Source organism: Pleurodeles waltl, chromosome 7, assembly GCF_031143425.1.
Source record: "Pleurodeles waltl isolate 20211129_DDA chromosome 7, aPleWal1.hap1.20221129, whole genome shotgun sequence".
NCBI classification, from domain to species: domain Eukaryota; kingdom Metazoa; phylum Chordata; class Amphibia; order Caudata; family Salamandridae; genus Pleurodeles; species Pleurodeles waltl.
In genome coordinates this window covers 441,842,421-441,867,789 of record NC_090446.1, presented here as the reverse complement: position 1 = coordinate 441,867,789, position 25,369 = coordinate 441,842,421, and the positions used below count along the sequence as shown (strand labels likewise).

The 25,369-nt window shown below is 44.8% G+C and overlaps 1 protein-coding gene across 1 annotated transcript in view; it reads right to left on the bottom strand.

Moving 5' to 3' along the window:
* TCTN3 (tectonic family member 3) overlaps positions 1-25,369 on the bottom strand; it is a 594,612-nt gene that overhangs the window by 312,648 nt on the left and 256,595 nt on the right. The window contains exon 8 of the mRNA XM_069243971.1: positions 24,899-24,973. Coding sequence (XP_069100072.1) covers positions 24,899-24,973 — 75 coding nt within the window. The remainder of the gene's footprint in view (positions 1-24,898; positions 24,974-25,369) is intronic.

Genomic DNA, 25,369 nt, shown 5'->3' with positions numbered 1-25,369 from the left:
TCCTGCTCTGGAACCAACTCCACTGCGCCCTTTGAAAGGAGGACTTGAACCTCCTGTTCTAGCAACAGGAGGTGTTCTTCTGAACAATAAGATGGGCGGGGCGGGAGGGGGGTAGCCTTTCTCCACAATACTGATAACCCAAGTGTCCGTTGTAATAGTCTCCCACTTGTGGAGAAAATGCCGTAATCTTCCCCCTACAGGAGAGGAGTGAGTGGGAAATGGTGGAAGCCTAAGGCTGCTTTCCCTGCTGCACCCCTCCAGAGGACGAGGAAGAGGCAGAGTGCTGTTGAGAGGCTCCTCTGGTGCGGGCCCTACCTCTCCCTCTAAATGATCTATAGGGGTCAGAAGAGGCAGGTTGCTGGAACCTCCCCCGAAAGGAAGAGGAGGAAGAGCCACGCCCAAATCCACGAAACCTCCTGAAAAACCTGGAAGAGGCAGAGGAAGAAGGAGCTTGCAGCCCTAACGATTTGGCTGTGGCCCTGCTCTATTTAAATCGCTCCAAGGCCGAATCTGCCTTTGCTCCAAACAGTTTGTCCCCATCAAACGGGAGGTCTAATAGGGTCGACTGTACATCCGCAGAAAACCCTGAATTACGGAGCCAGGCCTGTCTCCTTGCCACCACAGCCGTGCCCATCGCCCTAGCCACCGAGTCGGTCGTGTCCAGCCCAGACTGGATAATCTGGGTTGCGGCAATCTGGGCGTCTGAGACAACATCCAAGAGTCCCTGGGGAAGCTCCGTAAAAGAAGATGAAATATCATCCATAAGAACATGGATATATCTCCCCAGAATGCAAGTTGCGTTGGTGGCCTTCAACGCCAAACTGCAAGAAGAAAATATTTTCTTGGATTGCGCATCCAGTTTTTTGGAGTCCCTGTCTCCTGGTACCGTCGGGAAAGATCCAGGCGCTGATTTTGATGAACAGGAGGTTTGCACCACCAAGCTCTCCGGCGTAGGGTGTCTTGAAAGAAAGCCAGGGTCAGATGGTGCAGCCCGATATCTCCTGGCCACAGCCCTATGAACTGCCGAGGAAGATACAGGCTTCTTCCACACCTCCAACACCGGATCAAGCAAAGCCTTATTAAACGGCAAGAGAGGCTCCGCTGCAGCAGAGGCCGGATGCAGCACCTCCGTCAACAAATTCTGCTTCGCCTCTGCCACCGGCAAAAGCAGGTCCAGAAAGTTAGCCGCCTTCCTCACCACCGCGTGAAAGGTAGCAGCCTCCTCCGTATACTCCCCTGGAGATAAAAGGTCCCACTCAGGGGAAGTATCCAGCCCACTGGCCGTATCCAGACCATGCAGTCCATCACCAGAGTCCTCAACCTCTCCTTCCTCCAGGACTCGCTGGTACTCCTGCTCTTCCAACAGACGGAGAGCACGCAGCTTCGGCGCCGATGAAGGAGCAGGACAAAGATCTTGGAGCCGATGGACCCACCGGTGTCACAGGACGAAATCCCGACGTCGACGGGATGGAAACCTCCAGAGCCAATCCCTCTGAAGCCACCGGAGCGGCCACCGGCGCCGAGCCCACATTCCCAAAAGGGAGAAAGGGCATAAAGGGTGCCGGCCGAAGAGGAGCAGGATCACCCAATGAAAGGGCTAAAGGCCCCGAAGGACCAGCCGGAGCACCTCCTGGAGCCATCTGCTGAAAGATGGTATACATCGCATTCAGAAATGCTGTACTATCGGCTCCAGGGGCTGGAAAAGCCGGATACTGAGGTGCCTGGATCGAAGGCGACCCCGACGCCGGCCTCGACGCCGGAGACATCACCAGAGGCTGCATCACCTCAACCACAGACGCTTGTCCAGGCGAAGTCGGTGACGCCGGAGAGGGCAACGGCATCGATGGATGCGGCGTGACCGTTGGACTGACCTCCCAAGTCCTCCGACGCCGAGCCGAAGGCGACCTCGAACGAGTCTCCTTGCTTGAATGACGCCGTGAATCTCTACGGCGCCGGGAGTCTCGATGACGCCGATGAGACCTTGGCGAGGAAGACTTTTTGTGATGTTTTTCCTTTCTCTTCGACTTCGCCAGGAATAATTTAGCCTCACTTTCCTTGAGGGCCTTCGGGTTCATGTGCTGACATGAATCTCAAGTCACAACGTCGTGGTCGGAGCTCAAACACCAGAGACAGTCGGAGTGAGGATCTGTAACGGACATCTTGCCCCCACACTCTCGACAGGGCTTGAAACCCGACTTTCTCTGAGACATTGTTACCGCAGAGAAGAACTACGCAGCAGAAAACACACTGTAACCACTAAAGTAACAGTAGCTCCCTCGAAGATAACCGTTTCGAATGCACGGAAAAAAGGGAACTGACGTCGGCACGTCGTCGAGGACCTCTTATTGCCTGTATGACGTCAGACGGCATCGCGTGGGCTAGAGTGACGTCCTCGTCAACGTGCAGAGACTAGGAAGAAGATTTCCGTCGAATGCTGGCACCATGGGAGTATTCATTAGGTGAGGAATCCACAGGTAGTTGTATCCATCAGAAAATGTCCTTTTATAGAAAGAACCAAACTTGAAATATGACCAATCAGGCGCCAGCACCCTCTAGAATATTCCCCAAAGAAGCTCATTTGCTCAGATTTTTTAGCACTAGAGTGAAGAGTATGTACTGCAAAGGAAATGTGCGCCTCAAAGGGGAGGAGGGTGGGACACGTGAATTTATGAAAGATACCAATACTGGATTACGTGAATAAACTAAACGTTTTATTGCCAGAAACAGGAACACGTTTCTGCGTTACCGCCTTTGTCAACCTGCGGGCCGCCATCTTGGCCCTCTTTATATACCATGTAATCGTGAAAACACTATTGCCCCGATATATTCATTAAAAAAACACAGTGAATGAGAAAACAATAACTGACATTCACCACCAAATGTTGGCTCATTATGTGAAAAAATTATAAGTTTTAAAAACATTTTTTTGTTCAGAAAATTTTCTTTACATTCAATGCCTCTCTAAATATTTAATGTTTGATCAAATATCCTATCATTTTGAACTCTTCTCATTGATGACGGGAAATAAAATACAACAAAATAATTACTGAATCACTCATGGCATGACATACTTTGGCATAAACTTTTTGAAATAATTTTGTAACTGTATACCTAATATTAACGTTGCTGCATCCTTTTTACTCAACATACCTTTAAATTAAATTAAATACTTCAAACATTATTGAGCTGACGATATAAGTCAAGGCCTCCCTATCCCTACTTGATGGCTTGTAAGGCGCCATCTATATGTTTGCCGAAAAGAGTTGCGCCATCATAGAGCATATCTAATATCCTGGACTTGACCTCGGGCCTGAAAGAGGTTGCTTTTAACCATAATTGTGAGGCGAAATACCGCTGCTCCCGCCAGCTCCCGGAAGCCCGTGGAAGCTATATGTAGTGTGCCGTCGATAACCTCTTCTGAAGTACGTTCTCAATCCTGCAGTATTTTACGTGTCCCAGGTTGTTTGTTTTCTGGGATGTGGTCTATGAAGGCTTTCTTGTCAGACCACATCTGACGGTCATAGCGACCTAAAATCGCCAGGGAGTTGGCAGCAAAGACAGTAATAGCTGACATGAGAATCTCTTGCCCATGTTGTCCAGGCGTCTGCCTTCCTTGTCTGGTGGGGTAGAAATAAGCGTTGATGGATTCTTGGAACGTCTTTGGGCAGCATGGGAAATGACAGTCTGGTTTCGGGTGCCCTGTCAAACATGCTGGAGAGTCCTGTGTAGCCTTGTATTTTGTATCCAGCCTTGGTGGAACTATAGCTGTATACTCAAAATTTTAAGACCTTCACTTCAAATAAAATCTATGATTTGGATTGCCCTCACCGACTTTCTTCCCTGTTCTTTAAAGTAATGGAGGAAGCATTCTGAATTTGAGACAGATGTTTGTAAATGAAAACGTGTGGCAGCTCTGTCCATTAAATTATGAAAACCTCCTATATCTTCCGGTGGAGAATCTGATGGTTAAGGAGGTGGTGGCGATGGTGAGGAGCTAAATAGTCATCCCATTTATTGTTAGGATGATGATGAGTTGAAATCTCTCCTTTTTCCCTTTCATCCTCTGAAGAGGAAACTTCCTCTCTGGGAAGGGCGGCTATTGCTGACATAGGTGTAAGCCTGGAAGTAGGTGGAGGCAGAGGTATATTCTTTGGTGTAGCAGGAGAAGAAGGTAGAGGTGGCTGCGTCTCAGCTGCAGATGGAAACCTCCTCTTATAGTACTGTAACATAGATTGCAAGTCTTGAATTAAGGAGGCAGGCATTTGTACAGTGTCTTTCGGGTGATGTAATGGCTCATAAGAACATCTTTGATGTGTATAATAAGACTGGTACTGTTGTTCGTACTCATCATCATCATCCTCCTCCCCCTGATATTTGACATGCAATTGGGATGGGCTGCGTGTGTCACCAAATGGCCCTTCATCCTCAGACTCCTCCAGTCTAGCAGGTGACTAGGAAGCAAGATTGTTACCTTACTAGTTGATGTATCCGAAGGATATACGGAAGATCTAGAAAGGGTTGTAATCTTTACCGTGGCTTGAAGGTCAGGAGATCCAGAAGAAATGGGGATCTTGACTGATACGAACTAGTGGCATCCTTGGGGTATTGGGGTTCCAGGAGATCCCTATGGGCTGCAGCATTTCTTTTGCCACCCATAGGGAGATCTGACTATTCTTACACAGGCCTGCCAGTGCACGTTATTTCACAGCCATTTACCACTGCATTTAAGTAACTTATAAGTCACCTATATGTCTAACCTTCACCTGGTGAAGGTTGGGTGCAAAGTTACTTAGTGTGTGGGCACCCTGGCACTAGCCAAGGCGCCCCCACATTGTTCAGGGCAAATTCCCCAGACTTTGTGAGTGCGGGGACACCATTTCACGCGTGCACTATACATAGGTCACTACCTATGTATAGCATCACAATGGTAACTCCGAACATGGCCATGGAACATATCTAAGATCATGTACTTGCCACCCCAATGCCATTCTGGCATTGGGGAGACTATTCCATGATCCCCCGGGTCTCTAACACAGAACCTGGGTACCGCCAAACTGCCATTCCGGGGTCTCCACTGCAGCTGCTGCTGCTGCCAACCCCTCAGACAGGTTTCTGCCCTCCTGGGGTCCAGGCAGCCCTGGCCCAGGAAGGCAGAACAAAGGATTTCCCCTGAGAAAGGGTGTAACACCCTCTCCCTTTGGAAATAGGTGTGAAGGCTGGGGAGGAGTAGCCTCCCCCAGCCTCTGGAAATGCTTTGATGGGCACAGATGGTGCCCATCTCTGCATAAGCCAGTCTACACCGGTTTAGGGATCCCACAGCCCTGCTCTGGTGCGAAACTGGACAAAGGAAAGGGGAGTGACCACTCCCTTGACCTGCACCTCCCAGGGGAGGTGCCCAGAGCTCCTCCAGTGTGCCCCAGACCTCTGCCATCTTGGAAACAGAGGTGTTGCTGGCACACTGGACTGCTCTGAGTGGCCAGTGCCATCAGGTGACGTCAGAGACTCCTTCTGATAGGCTCTTACCTTTCTTACTAGCCTATCCTCCTTCCTAGGTAGCCAAACCTCCTTTTCTGGCTATTTAGGGTCTCTGCTTTGGGGAATTCTTCAGATAACGAATGCAAGTGCTCATCAGAGTTCCTCTGCATCTCTCTATTCACCTTCTGCCAAAGGATCGACCGCTGACTGCTCAGGACGCCTGCAAAACCGCAACAAAGTAGCAAAGACGACTACTGCAACCTTGTATCGCTTCATCCTGCTGGCTTTCTCGCGTGTTTCCTGGTGGTGCATGCTCTGGGGGTAGACTGCCTCCTTCTTGCACTAGAAGCTCTGACGAAATCTCCCGTGGGACGACGGAATCTTCCCCCTGCAACCGCAGGCAACAAAAGACTGGGTCCCCTCTCAGCACGACCAGCGTGGTCCCTGGAACTCAGCAACTCTGTCCAAGTGACTCCCACAGCCCAGTGACTCTTCAGTCCAAGTTTGGTGGAGGTAAGTCCTTGCCTCCCCACGCCAGACTGCATTGCTGGGTACCGCGTGATTTGCAGCTGCTCCGGCTCCTGTGCACTCTTCCAGGATTTCCTTCGTGCACAGCCAAGCCTGGGTCCCCGACACTCTAACCTGCAGTGCACAACCTTCTGAGTTGTCCTCCGGCATCGTGGGACTCCCTTTTCTGACTTCGGGTGGACTCCGGTTCACTTCTCTTCTAAGTGCCTGTTCCGGTACTTCTGCGGGTGCTGCCTGCTTCTGTGAGGTCTCCCTGACTTGCTGGGCACCCCCTCTGTCTCCTCATCCAAGTGGCGACATCCTGGTCCCGCCTGGGCGACAGCAGCATCCAAAAACCCTAACCGCGACCCTTGCAGCTAGCAAGGCTTGTTTGCGGTCTTTCTGCGTGGGAACACCTCTGCAAGCTTCTTCACGACGTGGGACATCCATCCTCCAAAGGGGAAGTTCCTAGTCCTCTTAGTTCTTGCAGAACACAAAGCTTCTTCCATCCAGTGGCAGCTTCTTTGCACCCTCAGCTGGCATTTCCTGGGCATCTGCCCACTCTCGACACTGTCGCGACTCTTGGACTTGGTCCCCTTGTCTTACAGGTACTCAGGTCTGGAAATCCACTGTTGTTGCATTGCTGGTGTTGGTCTTCCTTGCAGAACCCCCTATCACGACTTCTGTGCTCTCTGGGGGTTGTAGGTGCACTTTACACCTACTTTTCAGGGTCTTGGGGTGGGCTATTTTTCTAACCCTCACTATTTTCTTACAGTCCCAGCGACCCTCTACAAGCTCACATAGGTTTGGGGTCCATTCGTGGTTCGCATTCCACTTTTGGAGTATATGGTTTGTGTTGCCCCATACCTATGTGCTCCTATTGCAATCTACTGTAACTTTACATTGCTTGCATTAATTCCTTTTGCTATTACTGCATATTTTTGGTATTGTGTACATATATATTGTGTATATTTGGCATCCTCATACTGAGGGTACTCACTGAGATACTTTTGGCATATTGTCATAAAAATAAAGTACCTTTATTTTTAGTATATCTGTGTATTGTGTTTTGTTATGATATTGTGCATATGACACCAGTGGTATAGTAGGAGCTTTGCATGTCTCCTAGTTCAGCCTAAGCTGCTCTGCTATAGCTACCTTCTATCAGCCTAAGCTGCTAGAAACACCTCTTCTACACTAATAAGGGATAACTGGACCTGGTACAGAGTGTAATTACCCCTTGATACCCACTACAAGCCAGGCCAGCCTCCTACACTCAGCCTGCCTCAGGTCAGCAGATCTAGACCTTTTATGAGGCCTTTCTGGATCATTCTCCTCACCTGAAGTACAGGTTTTTGCCTATAACCAAATTAACAGTCTTGCTTCTCTGTCTCTCAGGGTCTTAGCAGAGAAGGTGCAGCATTATCTTGCAGTCTTTTACCTGATGTTTAGGATGCGGGCAATATAAACAGTCCTCATGTGGCTCATCCACATGTAGCCTTTTCTTGCCACAGGTCTAACAAGGGCGAAAAAGGCCTTTCTTGGAAGTATCTGACATCTTCTGAAGTAAAGAGTTGTTTCTAGAGGAAAAACAACTGAGCAGAGCCCAGGGAGACTCCCTTCACACGACGTGCAGTAGAAAATCTGAGGGAATGAGTCTCTTTGGGGAATATTCTAGAGGGTGCTGGGACCTGATTAGTCATATCTCAAATTTGGTTCTTTTTATAAAAGGACACTGATAGGCTATATGTTTGGTTAGTGCTAGCATTATAGCCTGTTTACAAAAACATGATCCAATAGTGGATAGTGTTTACAAAAACATTATTACCTCCAATATTGTGAATTACATCTAGGACACAAAACAAACAATATAATGACAACAATATTATACATAGTGGGACACTATTTGGTAGGAATTTTGCTCCAAACACCCTTAATTTATATGTGATATTTCTGTAGTACACACCAAGACAAAAGGAAGTGGAGAGCTGTACAGGGTCACAAATAAGCATAATGCCAGTGACTGAAAGGAGACATGGTTAGTTTGTGGGCTTCTACTCCACTGTCAAGGAATGTTCATTAAAAAAGGGCAGCTTCTATGCTTTCCTAAGTTGGTCACAAAAGGGGAGTGGGAGGACTATGCCTGGCATACCAGGCCACAATTTGCCCAGATGCAATGTGGTAAATGCAGTGCATGGTAACACTCACTTTAGTTTAAAGTGTTCAGTACTCACCATTGTTGGTGCAGTCAGTGCTAGGTATCTCTAGACATGCGTTCCAGGATATCTGTGCTTCTCCTGTAGAGAGCAACACTTTAAATGTGGGGGTACTGGTGATGCTGCACCCAGTCTTCTCAGGTTTCTGTACCACTTCCACAGTGCAGGGTTTTCCTAAATTGGAGCACTGCTGGGGTGGTCCTGGTGGATATTGTTCTAGATCCTGGCTGTGCAGGTAGAAAACGCTTTCTGTCTTGGTTTTTTTTCTTTTTCACGCTTCTCAGTCTTCAGTCTGATGGTGTGGTTTTCTGGCTGTGGGAGAGCAGACAAAAACCAGAGATGGTGATCTTGTCTGCAAGGTAAGCAAAGGTGCTGGTTGTGAAGGCTCTGTAAATCCTGCAGCTGGTAATGAAGAATGGGCGTGCCGGCAAGGAGAGTCCGGATGATAGTGGAGTGATCATATTTCATCAGGCTTAGGATGAGATTTGGTAGGATGCCCTTATGGGGGTGACAGTGTAGAGTCTGGGGAAGTGATGGATCAGGGTGTTACCAACATCCAAATACAAGAGTATGCAGGTTTGAAATTGCTTTCTGGAAGAAACTGCTTCATTCTCTTTAGGGGTAACAGGCCCACTTCTTCTTTTACAATATGCTCCTTGAGGGAGCGGCTGGTGTCCGGGGTGAATCCAATTGACTTGGCATTCATTAAAAGTTGGAGTTCAAAGTCCTCAAGGTTCATGTTGTTGAGCCAAATTTGTAATGTTTCTGGTTTGTTGTTCTTGGCAAATAACAGGAATTCTGTCTTGGTTTGGCTGAGCTTCAGGTACGCACTGGATATCCAGGCCTGGATGATGTGCAGGCATGGTTTGGGACATTGCATATCTAAACCAGATACGGGTGCTGTCATACTCTATTGGGTGATATAATGGCAGGGTGAGATGTATGGATGAGTGTGTCTTAACGATGACATGCCTCCCTCTCCAGTCGACTCCTACCTCTGTTGCCTCGGCTTCCCTCCCCCCCCCTTGTTCGATCCACTTATGTAGCCACAGATTGGGTGCAGCTGACCCAACTAAGGGTCTAGCTGACGAGATATTGTTGGCTGGTCTGTTGGTGTTTGCCGGCTGTTCTTTCTTCACATTTATGTCTGGTAATGTGCTCTACAGTATCACAGTTTAATTGCTAAAAGTTCATATACTATGCACTGTATTGATATGGGCCGGATAGCCCACCACTACTGTATACTACTGTTATGTAAAAGCACCAACACAGTGTATAAGCATTATTGTATTGCCTGGCCATGTATATTATAGGTAACATGTCAAACATGCCAGGGACTTCCTAAATCGTAGGAAATCTATGTTATAATTCATGGAGTGGTATACGATTTATGTTTCACGTGCTGAGATTCTCAACTGGTGCAAATATATGTAATTTGTGATACTTGCATAAATAAAACTGGGAAAAAAATCTTGATGCTATCTGTGAGACTAGCACCAAGGCTCAAGATAACAGAGGGCAATGAGGAATTATATGTGACTCCGCAGGGGACAGGAACCTTTTGGGACCAGGAGGTGCATACATGAACAAAAGGTGCTGGTTGAAGAGGTAGGACTGTGGTTTTGCTTTGTGCAAAACTGCAAGTAGCACACCCCATAGATTCACCAGAGCTTCCAAATCCAAATAGCTAAAGGATAATCTTGGCCACAGACTGATATGTAAATGTAAAACAATAAAATGACATATTACCTCTAAAAGCTATAAAACTGACTCATAATTCTGTGGCATACTGTATCAGACTTCAGATCCAGACCAACCTCTTGAGTAAGCCTTGCATACTCCATTATACTACCCCTTCAACAGTCCAGTTTACGGAGGGACTCATGCCCACTGGAGGGTGAAAGCGTACAAGGGCCTGGAACATTAGCTGTAAACAAAAGTACCCACCACAATTATTAACCAGTAAATACTAGCTGCCTATGGAACTTGGGAACATGCCTGACAACATTTTCATATGGTCTAGAGGGAGACTGTTCTTTGACTGGAACATGAAAAATGTATATAGGTCCATGAGTTGGCACTGGGGTTGACTGTTCTAGTGGACCTTAATCTGTTCTTTCTCAAAAACTCCAAAAGTGGTTCTGATGAGATGGACTTCACGACAGAATGAATTCTGTTTTTGCCAAATTACTGCTTATTCCAAATTACCTGCTACAGCCTTCTATTTGGCAAGCTAATGAGTTCTCAAAAGATAGATCAAGCACCGCAAAGAAGGAGGGCATTGAACGGCCTGCATTGTGACACATATAATAATGATAAGGACGTATTTTAACAAGGCTGTTTGAATAGTGAAATACAAACCTCACATGGTGCCCAATGCTGCTATTGTTCCTGACTATTAGAAACCTCTTTTGAAAATTCAGGAAGAGTCTGGAAACTTGTGCAGTAAATAAACACACCCCTGCCTGGGACCCTTTAAGTTGGAGGTTTAGAAAGTAGAGTTCAACACTGTATTGTACAGCCACACCGCTATAGTAATTTGAACCTGGTCTTCAGATACTGAGGTGCATAACCATGTACAGTTTTATGGGTCAAGGTTAATTGCTTTAAATGTTCTTTGTGCATACCAAAGCAGGCTCAAAAACGCAACCCTTTTGACAAGTGGACAATGAACAGGTGTTGTGTTCAGTCAAAAACTGAATTAGCAATTAAGATGCCTTTAAATCTTATTCTTGTCACATTTGCTCTGCATTCAGAGACAGAGGTCAAAAGTCATTTTGTCTTCTTGCAATGCAAATACTTTTCCTTGTGACTGCAGAGTTCCAGGATTATGTAAGGTGAACTGTCTGACCTGTGTGAAATGAAAGGCTTTTGGTATCAGGGTTTTCGTAACACAACATTTATATAACTAAGTAAACTTTACAAATATTTCAAAATATATTTTAGTAGCTGTGAAAGACCATTTTTTGTACTTCTGTATGATGAAAAAGGAAAATGTCACTTACCCAGTGTACATCTGTTCGTGGCATTAGTCGCTGCAGATTCACATGCTGTGCACAGTCCGCCATCTGGTGTTGGGCTCGGAGTGTTACAAGTTGTTTTTCTTCGAAGAAGTCTTTTCGAGTCACGAGACCGAGGGACTCCTCCCATTTCGAGTCCATTGCGCATGGGCGTCGACTCCATCTTAGATTGTTTTGCCCGCAGAGGGTGAGGTAGGAGTTGTGTATGCTAGTAATAGTGCCCATGCAATGGAGTGAATGCGTATGTACATAATAAAGTTTTAAGTAATATATTTACAAATGTACAAATGTTTAAGATCTACTTCTAAACGGCTACAGGCTCCCGGGGAGGCGGGTGGGCGCATGTGAATCTGCAGCGACTAATGCCACGAACAGATGTACACTGGGTAAGTGACATTTTCCGTTCGATGGCATGTGTAGCTGCAGATACACATGCTGTGCATAGACTAGTAAGCAGTTATCTCCCCAAAAGCGGTGGATCAGCCTGTAGGAGTTGAAGTAGTTTGAAATAATGTTCTTAATACAGCTTGACCTACTGTTGCTTGTTGTGCAGTTAGCACATCTACACAGTAGTGCTTGGTAAATGTATGAGGCGTAGACCATGTTGCTGCCTTACATATTTCGTTCATTGGAATATTTCCTAGAAAGGCCATGGTAGCACCTTTCTTTCTGGTTGTGTGCGCCTTTGGTGTAATAGGCAGTTCTCTTTTAGCTTTAAGATAGCAGGTTTGAATGCACCTAACTATCCATCTAGCAATGCCTTGTTTTGAAATTGGATTTCCTGTATGAGGTTTTTGAAAGGCGACAAATAATTGTTTTGTCTTTCGAATTAGTTTTGTTCTGTCAATGTAGTACATTAGTGCTCTTTTGATGTCTAATGTATGTAGTGCTCTTTCGGCTACGGAATCTGGTTGTGGGAAGAACACTGGTAATTCTACCGTTTGATTTAGGTGGAACGGTGAGATAACTTTTGGTAAAAATTTAGGATTGGTCCGTAGAACAACTCTATTTTTGTGTATTTGAATAAATGGTTCTTGAATGGTAAATGCCTGAATCTCACTCACTCTTCTTAGAGATGTGATGGCAATTAAAAATGCAACTTTCCACGTTAAGTATTGCATTTCACAAGAGTGCATGGGCTCAAAAGGTGGACCCATGAGTCGTGTTAGGACAATGTTGAGGTTCCATGAAGGAACTGGTGGTGTTCTTGGTGGTATAATTCTTTTTAGGCCTTCCATAAACGCTTTTATGACTGGTATCCTAAACAATGAAATTGAGTGCGTAATTTGTAGGTAAGCTGAAATTGCCGTAAGATGTATTTTAATGGAAGAGAAAGCTAGGTTAGATTTTTGCAAATGTAGTAAGTATCCTACTATTTCTTTTGCAGATGCGTGTAAAGGTTGAATTTGATTATTATGGCAGTAATAAACAAATCTTTTCCACTTATTTGCATAACAGTGTCTAGTGGTAGGTTTTCTAGCTTGTTTTATGACCTCCATACATTCCTGTGTGAGGTTTAAGTGCCCGAATTCTAGGATTTCAGGAGCCAAATTGCTAGATTCAACGATGCTGGATTGGGATGTCGGATCTGTTGTCTGTGTTGTGTTAACAGATCTGGTCTGATTGGTAGTTTGACATGAAGTACTACTGAAAGGTCTAGTAGTGTTGTGTACCAAGGTTGCCTTGCCCATGTTGGTGCTATTAGTATGAGTTTGAGTTTGTTTTGACTCAACCTGTTTACTAGATATGGAAGGAGAGGGAGAGGGGGAAAAGCGTACGCGAATATCCCTGACCAGTTCATCCATAGAGCATTGCCTTGGGATTGATCTTGTGGGTACCTGGATGCGAAGTTTTGGCATTTTGAGTTTTCTTTTGTTGCAAATAGATCTATTTGAGGTGTTCCCCAAATTTGAAAGTAATTGTTTAGTATTTGGGGGTGAATTTCCCATTCGTGGGTTTGTTGGTGATCTCGAGAGAGATTGTCTGCCAACTGGTTCTGAATCCCTGGAATAAATTGTGCTATTAGGCGAATGTGGTTGTGAATCGCCAAATGCCATATTTTTTGTGTTAGGAGGCACAACTGTGTCGAGTGTGTCCCTCCTTGTTTGTTTAGATAATACATTGTTGTCATGTTGTCTGTTTTGACAAGAATGTATTTTTGGGTTATTATGGGTTGAAATGCTTTCAGCGCTAGAAATACTGCCAACAGTTCTAAGTGATTTATGTGAAACTGTCTCTGATGTATGTCCCATTGTCCTTGGATGCTGTGTTGATTGAGGTGTGCTCCCCACCCTGTCATGGAAGCATCCGTCGTTATGACGTATTGTGGCACTGGGTCTTGGAAAGGCCACCCTCTGTTTAAATTTGTACTGTTCCACCATAGAAGCGAGATGTATGTTTGGCGGTCTATCAACACCAGATCTAGAAGTTGACCCTGTGCTTGTGACCATTGTGATGCTAGGCACTGTTGTAAGGGCCGCATGTGCAATCTTGCGTTTGGGACAATGGCTATGCATGAAAACATCATGCCTAGGAGTTTCATTACCATTTTGACTTGTATCTTTTGTGTTGGATACATGGCCTGTATTACCTTGTGAAATGTTTGAACCCTTTGTGGACTGGGAGTGGCAATCCCCTTTGCTGTGTTGATTGTCGCTCCTAAGTATTGCTGTGTTTGACACGGCAAGAGGTGTGACTTCGCGTAGTTGATCGAGAAACCTAGCCTGTGAAGGGTCTGTATGACGTAGTTTGTGTGCTGTGAACATTGTCTTAGCGTGTTGGTTTTAATTAACTAGTCGTCTAAGTACGGGAACACATGTATTTGCTGCCTTCTGATATGTGCAGCTACTACTGCCAGGCATTTTGTAAAGACTCTTGGCGCAGTTGTTATTCCAAATGGCAACACTTTGAATTGGTAATGTATTCCTTGGAATACGAACCTTAGGTATTTCCTGTGTGAAGGATGTATTGGTATATGGAAATACGCATCTTTTAGATCTAATGTTGTCATGTAGTCTTGCTGTTTGAGCAGTGGGATTACATCTTGTAACGTGACCATGTGAAAGTGGTCTGATTTGATGTAGGTATTTAGTGTTCTGAGATCTAGTATTGGTCTCAGAGTTTTGTCCTTTTTGGGTATTAGAAAGTACAGTGAGTAAACTCCTGTGTTTTTCTGTTGAATTGGAACTAATTCTATTGCGTCCTTTTGTAGCAATGCTTGAACTTCTAGACCTAGAAGATCTATATGTTGTTTTGACATATTGTGTGTGTTTCACATAAGCTTTATTCGGCCAACAGACCATCAAAGCAATACAATACAATATAAATATAATTAAACATCATGATATCATATCAAAATTAAAAGGAATAAGATCCATGTTTGCCCGACTTAAAACAATTTCAATCATTGTAAATAAAAAATACGTATTCGCCATGCCGATACTAAAAACTTGCTTACTGCATACATTGTCAAATTTGAATTATGGCTTTTTAAAATCCTCAAAGCTAAAACATATTTCCTTAAGTTCAGTTCCCGACAGATTTGGCAAATCCATTTAAACCTTGGGGTTGAGTAAGCGGGACAAAAAAACATGAAATGTTCTACTGTTTCGGAAGAAGTACCACATGCAGGACAAATATCAGAGCTTAGCTTGGGTCCCCATCTACTCGTCAAGGCCTTCAAAGGTAATGTTCCGAATCGAAATCTGGCATACAAACTTTTACCTAGTAAATCAGGAATTATATCTAGGTATAGTTCGAATTCTGGGTACCATTTAAAATCAATAAACAAATTAGTTAGGTGACCATTCGATTTTTGGGAAATGTAATTATTACGTATGTGGGACCAGTAAGCTCCTTTCAGTGCTTTTACATGGGACTTCACAAGTTGCTGAGGATTCTCCCAAAAGTTCCTCAATCCCAGCGTACAAAACCAACTGGATACGTGTTTAATCCATGGGATGGACATAGAGTTAGAGCTTTTTAACAATTCTAATAGAGAAGACTTATATATGGCCAGTTCGGGGACTATCCAAAGCCTCACCCAATATAATAGAGGCCGTAAGATAATTAGGTCAGCTATTCTTTTAAGCCCAAGGTCTAAGAATAGGGAGGTTAATGGGGTGCTAATAGGGCAAGCACATAAGGCCCGTGCAAAACTATTCTCAATTTTGGTTATCCTGCTGCTATCTGACATGCCCCAAATCTCTGCGCCGTAAACTGCAGCACCCTGTGCCTTAGCCACGTAAATCTTTACTGCTGGAGACACAACTTTAGCAATCGTATTCCTATAAAGGCGCAATATGGATGCTGCCCGATGTTGCAAAAGCCCAGCACTCTTGCCAACTTGTTCCTCCCAAAGGAGTGAATCTGTAAGTCTCACACCCAAGTAGTCAATGGAGCTAACCTGGTCCAAAATAGCTCCATCTAACCTAATACATTTCTTGCGAGTGCCAGAGCGAAGCACCATCAGTTTCGTTTTCTTCGAGTTCAGCTCTAGACCAAAATTCCAGCAGAATGAATTAAATCTATCCACAAGAATTTGCAAACCCATAGGGTTTTTTTAAATCAATAGAGAATCATCCGCAAAAAGGAGAATAGGGATTTTCTGATTGACTAGGGTGGGAGCATCATTCTGGCATGTCATTAATTCTTGGACCACCTCGTTGATTAATAAGGAAAACAGAAGTGGTGCAAGCACACATCCCTGACGGACACCTCTTTTAATGGGGAATTTGTTTGTCAATTCACCTTGATTGCCCCATCTTACTTGCGGATATGTGCCTTCATGCATGCGTGTCAATAGATGGATAATATCGGGTGGGGCCCCTATTTTGTGTAACACTCCCCAAAGCTTATCTCTTGGGACCAAATCAAAAGCAGAACGCAGATCAACAAAAGCGACATATAAAGATTGCTTTGCCAAGACTACGTATTTCCAGTGTAGCACGGACAACCTAAAAGCCTGGTCAACCGTGCTAACTCTAGAACGGAACCCTGCCTGAAGCGGTGAAAGGATCTGCTGCTCCGTCACCCAGCTCGACAGTCTGAATAGCAGCTGTTTGGCAAAGATTTTTTGTAAGTTGTCGATTAAACTGACCGGTCTGTAATTAATTGGGAGATTTACATTACCCTTTTTATAAATTGGGATAATTTCTGCACCCTTCCACGTCTCAGGGATCTGTCCTCCTTTTGTGATTTTATTTGACAGTAGGTTAATATACCAGGTCCATATAGGTAACTCTGATTTGTAAAGGTCGCCTGGAATTTTATCGGGACCTGGTGCTTTACCTGACTTCAAAGATATATTGTGTGTTTTCGGTGGGACGTTTGGAGGGAATTGGCGAAATTCTATGCAATAACCATGCTGGATAATTGCTAGGACCCAAGTGTCTGTTGTTATTTCCTCCCAAAGTTTGTAAAATTGGCTTAGTCTTCCCCCCACAGGTGTTATGTGATGGGGGTGTGTGACTTGGGAGTCACTGCTTAGTTTGAGGGGTTTTGGGGCCTTGGAATTTTCCTCTATTTCTTGGGAATTGGCCCCCTCTAAATTGCCCCCGAAAACCTCCCCTTTGATATTGACCCTGGTAGGTAGGCCTTGTTTGTGAGGTTGTGGTTTCTGTGGGTTGACCTCGAAACCCTCCCCTAAAAGGTGTTTTCCGAAATGTGCCTCTGCTCTGCGGGGAGTAGAGTGCGCCCATGGCTTTGGCTGTATCAGTGTCCTTTTTGAGTTTTTCGATGGCAGTGTCTACCTCCGGCCCAAACAATTGCTGTTCATTAAACGGCATATTGAGCACAGCCTGCTGGATTTCCGGTTTGAACCCAGAAGTGCGCAGCCATGCGTGCCTTCGTATTGTGACTGCAGTGTTTATTGTCCTTGCAGCTGTATCTGCTGCATCCATGGAAGACTGTATCTGATTATTTGAGATACTTTGTCCCTCTTCCACCACCTGTTGCGCTCTTTTTTGGAAGTCCTTGGGTAAGTGTTCGATGAAATGTTGCATTTCATCCCAATGAGCCCTGTCGTATCTTGCCAAAAGTGCTTGTGAATTGGCAATACGCCACTGATTTGCTGCTTGTGCTGCAACTCTTTTTCCCGCAGCATCAAATTTGCGGCTCTCCTTGTCTGGAGGTGGTGCGTCGCCTGAGGTATGAGAGTTGGCTCTCTTACGAGCTGCCCCCACAACTACTGAGTCTGGTGTTAGTTGTGTTGTAATGTATATTGGATCTGTGGGCGGTGGCTTATATTTTTTCTCCACCCTCGGAGTTATGGCTCTGCCTTTAACCAGATCCTGAAAAATTTGTTTTGAATGTCTTAGCATTCCTGGGAGCATGGGAAGGCATTGATACTGGCTATGGGTGGAGGATAGGGTGTTAAAGAGAAAGTCATCCTCAATTGGTTCCGAATGTAAGGAGACATTGTGAAACTTGGCTGCCCTTGCGACCACCTGTGTATAGGATGCACTGTCCTCAGGTGGTGACGGTTTTGTAGGATAAGAGTCTGAGCTATTGTCAGACACTGAAGCATCGTAGAGGTCCCATGCATCGGGATCATCCTGACTCATTGTGGTATGAGCTGGTGAATGCATCAGTGGTGGAGTTGTTGCTGGTGATGCATGTATTGATGGTGGTGGAGACGGTGGTGGGGTTGTTTTCCTTGCCACCTTTGCCTGTGGTTGCTTGTCCTTTGTTGAAAGGCAAGTTTCCTCTTTATTTTGATTGGGGGAAGAGTGGTTATCTTCCCTGTGTCCTCATGAATATGAAGCCTTCTTTGTGTGTAGTCAGGCTCTACAGCTTGAAGCTCCTCTCCAAATCTATGTAATTGGGAGGTTAATCCTTGTTCCTCTGTATAGAAACTACTTTTCGGCTCCGAGGCTGGCTGTTTCGGAACCGAAACCTTTTCGGAAGTCTTTTTAGGCTCCGAAGAAACCTTCTTTCTTTTCGGCGTGGTGTCTCGGTGCCGAAATTCTTCGGTGCCGCTGTCTCTGTGCCGAAGTTTCTCGGAGCCGCTGTCTCGGCTCCGAGGTTGCTGTGTGGCGGTATCTTGACCGGAGTCGGATGACTTCGACACCAGCATGCCCTTTTTCGGTGCCTTGGATGGGTCACCTAGTTTTCGGGTTAAGCCATGGCCTGTTGGCGGTGGCGTCCCCTGGGCTTTTGTAGACCTCTTGTGAGTCTTGATTTTCGACGTCTTACTCACGGTTTGGTGTGTTTCTTCGGCGTCGAGTTCTTCCGAATCCGACTCGCGGATGGAGAAAGCTTCTTCTTCCTCCTCGAAGCGTTCTTGACCTGTCGGCGTGGACGCCATTTGCAGTCTCCTGGCTCTTCGGTCTCTCAGCGTCTTCCTCGACCGAAACGCTCGACAGGCTTCACAAGTATCCTCCTTGTGCTCGGGGGACAAGCACAGGTTACAGACCAGATGGTGATCCGTATACAGATACTTGTGATGGCATTTTGGGCAGAAGCGGAATGGGGTCCGTTCCATGAGCCTTGAAGTCGCACATGGCCGGGCCGACCAGGCCCCGACGGGGGATCGAAAAAACCCCGAAGGGCCACCGGAGCTCTTCAGAATTCGGTGTCGATTTGTGCTAACTAACCTGATACCGAACGCAAACAATACCGACGATTTTTTTCCGAGATTCTAACTAACTTTCCGTCCCGAAACACTGAGCGAAAAGGAACACGTCCAAACCCGATGGCGGAAAAAAAACAATCTAAGATGGAGTCGACGCCCATGCGCAATGGACTCGAAATGGGAGGAGTCCCTCGGTCTCGTGACTCGAAAAGACTTCTTCGAAGAAAAGCAACTTATAACACTCCGAGCCCAACACCAGATGGCGGACTGTGCACAGCATGTGTATCTGCAGCTACACATGCCATCGAACATTATTATAATAGGATGAACAAAAAAGTCAGAACACTTTACATGGTGATGTGCAAATGATAAATGTTTTCTGAAACCCAATTTTCAGAGACTATTATTAATACACTATACAGTTTTATCAGTAAAGCTGCAAGTTAGTGGGAAGGTTTTTGGACATTTCTTGGAAATGTACTGTCTGTAAATGGCATTGCGCTACCGCATCATGCTTTAGTAATGCATTTATTCAAAGTGAGTGTTTAAACATAAACTGAGAAATACTCCTGCTCTGATGGCATAGCTATTAGTAAACTAAGAGGCAAGTCATACATGGATCATGTGTACCCTACATGTGGGCTACTAGATTTATCATACATGGAGCAAACGTTTAGTGAATTTAATCAAGCAAAACAGGCTTTTTTTTTTTTTTTTTTTTTTTTACAGCAGAAATGCTAAACTCACATATTTGAAGGTGCACTCATATGTGAGAATGAAGTAAAAAGGAGACTGTAAAATACAATATTTGCCTAGGATCACACAATTTGAGACCTGTTTCCGGGTCAAGTACATTACAGTTAGGTTGAGTAGGTTATTCAAGCTACTCGACCTGCAGGTCTAGTAACATTTTTATGATTTTTCGACGCCTGCAAAGTAACCAATGTGGCTTTTTGAGCACAGTTATAGTGTTCAGTTTGCTCTGAATTAGTAATGGCCTAAGGTGTGCAGTTTTATCACAAGCGTGGCCATTCCTTTTGTGCTAGTTTGCATTCTCATCACAGAGAAGGCAATGAAATAATCAATCCTTAATGCCACTATGGACTTTACAATTGTAAACATGTGAGAATCAGACAGGAAGGTTAAATTGATCATTACAGCTTAATATAGTGGAAAAAGGTAGTCACTACTCAATTCACCAGTTGTTTGTTGACATGATAAAGTAAAAAAGAACACACACATTCAAAGGCCCTGATTAAAAGGCTAAATGACAATCCCCGTGCAAACAGATGTTTGCACAGTAATTTGAATTATATGTTCTGTGATAATTATCACACCCTCACATGTTTCTTCTTATAGAATTCAACAGTTCAAACTCAACAAAAATTACCTGAGAAAATGGCCCGGAAAAAAGTAAAATCACATGGAATGTGTTAAATCCTGATTCTGTATGTTATGCATTGTTTCCAAGTCCAAAACTTGGAACAGGAAGTCTTTACCACAACCCGAAAATATCTCACCTTGGGGTAATCATACTTACGTTGTGTGGTAAATGTCCCACTCTATTCTGCTCAAATTGGAATTAGGGCCTAAGAGTTTTAATTTTTTCTAAAAGAACAAAAGTAAGCATCCATTAAAGATCCTTGAAGATTTTAGGATTTTTCAACATTGTTCAAACCAAATGGAACATTCTGTCCAAGAGGAGGAGCAAACCTAAGTTATCTGACAAACAGATTCAATGGATTTTCAAACATCTGTACATGGTTGCCAAATAACTCTTCAGTAGTGACAGAGTACATCTGATAAACTGAACCTCAAATACTAACTAAACTGAAATCAGCAAAAACTGAATGTCGCTAAACAACTATACCAGAGAATGTAGGAAAGTACCTTCTTTCTTAGCATGGTTACCCCCTTCATTTTCTGCCTGACGTCAGTGTGCTTGAATGTGTTCACTGGGAGCCTGCTAACCAGGACCCCAGTGATTATGCTCTCTCTCCCTTAAATTTGGTTGCTGGCTACTGTTAATACAGTATTTCACCCACAACTGGCATACTGATGACCCCTTATAAGTCCCTACTATATGGTACGTAGGTACCCAGGGCATTGGGGGTCTAGGGGATCCCTATGGGCTGCAGCATATATTTGCATAGGGAGCCCATGCAAAGGCTTCTGCAGGACTGCCATTGCAGCCTGCGTGAAAAGGTACAAGTAACCTTTCACTGCCATTTACACTGCACCAAGTGACTTATAAGTCACCCCTATTGAAGGTCCTCTAGCCCTGAGGGCAGGGCCCAAAGTATTTTTGTGTGAGGGCACCCATGCACTAGCAGAGGTGCCCCCACGACCTCCAGGACCACTTTCCTGGACTTCATGAGTGCAGGGACGCCATGTTACACGTGTACTGGACATAGGTCAAGCTACATAATGGTAACTCTGAACATAGGCATGTTTGGTATCAAACATGTTGGAATCATACCCCAAGGATTTTGCAAGCATTAAGTTGTATAGTTCCATGCACTCTGGGAGCTCCTTAGAGGACCCCCCAGTATTGCCATTTCAGCCTTCTGAGGTGTTCCAGGCAGCCCCAGCTGCTGCCACCTCACAAACAGGTTTCTGCCCTCCTGTTGCTTGAAAAGCTCGAGCCCAGGAAGGCAGAACAAAGGATTACCTTTGGGAGAGGGGTGTTACACCGTTTCCCTTTGGAAATATGTGTTACAGACTTTGGAGGGGTAACCTCCCCAAGCCAGTGGAAATGCTTTGAAGGGAACATTTGGTGCCCTCCTTGCATAAACCAGTCTTCACCTGTTCAGGGATCCCCCCCCAGTCCAAGCTCTGGCGTGAAACTGGACAAAGGAAAGGGTACTGGCCACTCCCCAGGGGTGGTGCTCAGAGCTCCTCCAGAGGGTCCCTAGGTTTTGCCATCTTGGCTTCAAGGTTGGCAGGGAACTCTGGGAGCATCTGAATGACCAGTGCCAGGAGGTGACATCACAGCCCTCCCCGATAGGTACGTACCTGGTTAGGTGACCAATCCCCCTTTCAGGGCTATTTAGGGTCTCTCCTTTGGGTGGTTCCTCGGATTCAGATTGCAAGAATCCAGCAGGAATCCTCTGCACTCTCCACTTCGACTTCTCACTGAAGAAACTGCATCTGGACCCTCCAGGAACTCTACAAGCTACAACAAAGAAGCAAGACGCCTTCTGCAACATTGTTTGTTCGGCTCCTGCCAGCAACTGCAACTGTTTCACAGTTGTGCATCCTTTGAGGACATCCCATCTTCAGCCTGCACTTGGTTGAGCAAAGGAATCTCCCTTGGGGTGAAGGAGTCACTCCCCTGATTCAGCAGGCACCAACCGCAACAACAACCGGCTGCGTGGATCCCCTCTCCTGCAGAGCTGCGTGGATCCTGCATCTCGGGTAGTGGACTGAAGTGACCCAGACGGTCCTCATATCCAACTGTCCACTTTTGGTGGAGGTGAGAGCTTGCCTCCCCAAGCAAGTCAGTACCCGTGCACCGCATGTTGTGCAGCTGCTAAGGGCTTATTGGCATCCTTCCTCCAAGTCCTGCGTGCATCTTGTAGCTCCGGCCCTCAGCACTCCTGCGGTGCACAGCTTCCCGAGTGGTTCTCCGGCGGCGTAGAAGCCTTTGTCCTAGTGCTGCTTGGGCCTCTTCTGCAACTTTCTTGTCCCATCCTGGGGGACTCCAGTGTGCGCTGCCTGGCCTTTTGTGGGCTCTCTGAGTTGCTGAGGGCCCCCACTGACTCCCCCCTTCTGGGTAGAATCCACCTGGTCCCAGGCAGTGCCATTTTCCGCTAACTGCGAGCTTTGCGTCTGCTAAGGCTTGTTGGCTGACTCCAGCGACATAAACCAGACTGCAATCCTCTATCTGGTGTGGGACATCACTTGCACCCTCCAGGATCCAGACTTTGTCTTCTTGGGTGCAGTGCTGACTTTTCTTCGTCACCAGTGGTTCTCCTTTTGCACCTTCATTCGGATTAGCAGGGGCTTCTGTTCTCCCTGGACTCTTCTGTGCTTCTTGGACATGGTCCCCTTCTTCCACAGGTCCTCCTGTCCAGGAAACAACTGTTGGTGTCTTGCAGTCTCTTCTGGTTCTTGCATAATTCTTCGTCTTGTTTCTGTGTGTTCTAGGAAACTTACTGTGATTTACTCCTGCTTTCCTGGTCACTGGGGTGGGTTCTAGTACTTACCTTTGGGGTTTTCTAGTACTCCCAGCTCCCCTCTACACACTACACACTACACTTGCCTAGGTGGGAGACTGACTTTCGCATTCCACTTTCTTAGTATATGGTTTGAACTCCCCCCAGGCCCATTTCTAACTATTGTGATTTTCACTAATTGCACTGTTTTCCAATTTGTTTAACACCTATTTTTGCCTACTAGTGTATATAATTTGTGTATTACTTCCCTCCTAAGGGAGTATAGTCTCTATGGTATTTTTGGTACTTGAGTCACCAAAATAAAGTACCTTTATTTCAGTAACATTGTGTATTTTCTTTCATGTGTGTGAGTACTGTGCGACTACAGTGGTATTGCATAAGTTTTGCATGTCTTGTAGATAAGCCTTGGCTTCTCATCCACAGCTACCTCTAGGGAGCCTGGCTTCTAGACACTGCCTACATTTCACTAATAAGGGATAACTGGACCTAGTATAAGGTGTAAGTACCAAAGGTACCCACTACACACCAGCCTTCTACATAGAAGACATATCTGAAATAATCAGTACCCAACAAAACCATAGGAAATGACCAGTACCACTGTAGGCTTGTCTTTCACCTGTTTTCTTCTTCACTTACATATGTTTGTCTTTACATTTTGGGAGGAACTGTCCAAAGCAATGTACTAGCTGGTTGCCATTTTTTAACATCTTACTCCTTTTGATTTACATTAAGTGGGTAGGGTGGAGAAAGAATATACTTTTTTGATGATTTGGTTTTTTTGGTACAGCCACACTAGACTCCGTTTTTAGAGAATTGGATAAAAGGATACAATACAATTGGATGAAAGGAAAAAAGACAATGTCCTTTCAGGCGGGAGAGACACTGAAAGGGTTACAGCAAGAGCCAAAAAGATAGGACAATGCCTGCATCCTGTCCTATAGGCATTAAAAAATAGTAACTGTGTCTGAAAATGTTTTTTGATTAATGCATGCTAGTGGGCTATGGTTCAAAATTACTATTGCACTTTAGATCTCTTCTATAACTTAAATGACAGCTATAAACGACAGTTGTTTCACCATAACCTTCGTGTGATTTGGTACTGCACGTTAATTGTAGTCTCTTTTTTTTAAAAAGTGCATTCATTTTTACTTTGCAGGTGGAACAGAGAGAATTATAACCAAAAGCTGAGATCAGTCTTAATGCAAACGCAACCCAGACAGCAAGTATGATTACCGCCCATCTGTGACAACTAAGCACGGAAAAATCTAATTAAAAATGGTTGCTATGAATGTATATCTTCCACTTAACAAGTCAAATGTTTTTCCTGAAATGGATAAAGAAATTTGTGAATGTACGAATAAAAGGGATCATTTTAGTTTTTTGGACCAGTATGCACATTTCTATAAAAAAATCATAAGAGAGCTTCACTTTCTTTCAAACATGCTGCTTCAAATCAAGAGAGAGAATCAAAATGTTTGATATGGTGAACTCGCTTCAGAATTCACATGTCCTAAAATCAGTGGTGTTATAAATACATAATTGAAACCATGACTAAAAGAAGTCAATTCTTTGCTGTACCGCTCATAAACAGACATCCACTCTAAAAACTACAATTCATCTAAAAGCTCATTTTACATCACCTTTTCATTGTCTGTGTTACCTTGGAAAGCAATAAACCAAAAGAGTTCAAATGTTATCATTGATCTACCCTTCCACCTAAAATAGAACCATTACAGTTATTGATCTGGACAGTAGAATAGGGCCATCACATTGACGTATGGCTCTTCGACTCCACCATGGTCAATCACTACATTGGACTCCCTTCATTTTTGGATTATGCTGCATAGATTAACCATCTCAGTAGAACTGGTTAATGGTGTTGGCTGTTAGAAAAGTTTTGTTTTAAAATAAAAGCTGTTGGTCTTCTACCTCTGACACTATATTGATGCAGCTACTGCCAAGCAGGAAAGGGCCTTTAGGTGTCGACGCTGGAGTGACTGGTACCTGTAAGTGGGGAGAATAAAAACATGGAGTCAGGCACTGGGCTTTTAAACATTTCATAAACCGTTTTAGACACAAAATACTGATTTTATTGAAAATAAATTGGCATAATCCATAAATGGGCTGTCTGTAATATTCAAGGAATGTTGATTATTCAACTCATGAGAAGAGAATGTAGATTTTATTAAAGACAAAAAGGCTAACATTATGCATGCATTACTTCTTTAATGTTCATTCCTCAAAGCATCTTCAAAGTATGACCAAAGAAGCACTAACATTAGCTTGTATTGCAAGAATATTTATTGTTCTTATTTCCCTTCCCCTAAACCTGCCAACACTGTCCATGAAATTCCTGTACTACGTTCCAGCCACCATTTATCAATGTATTCAAAAACTATG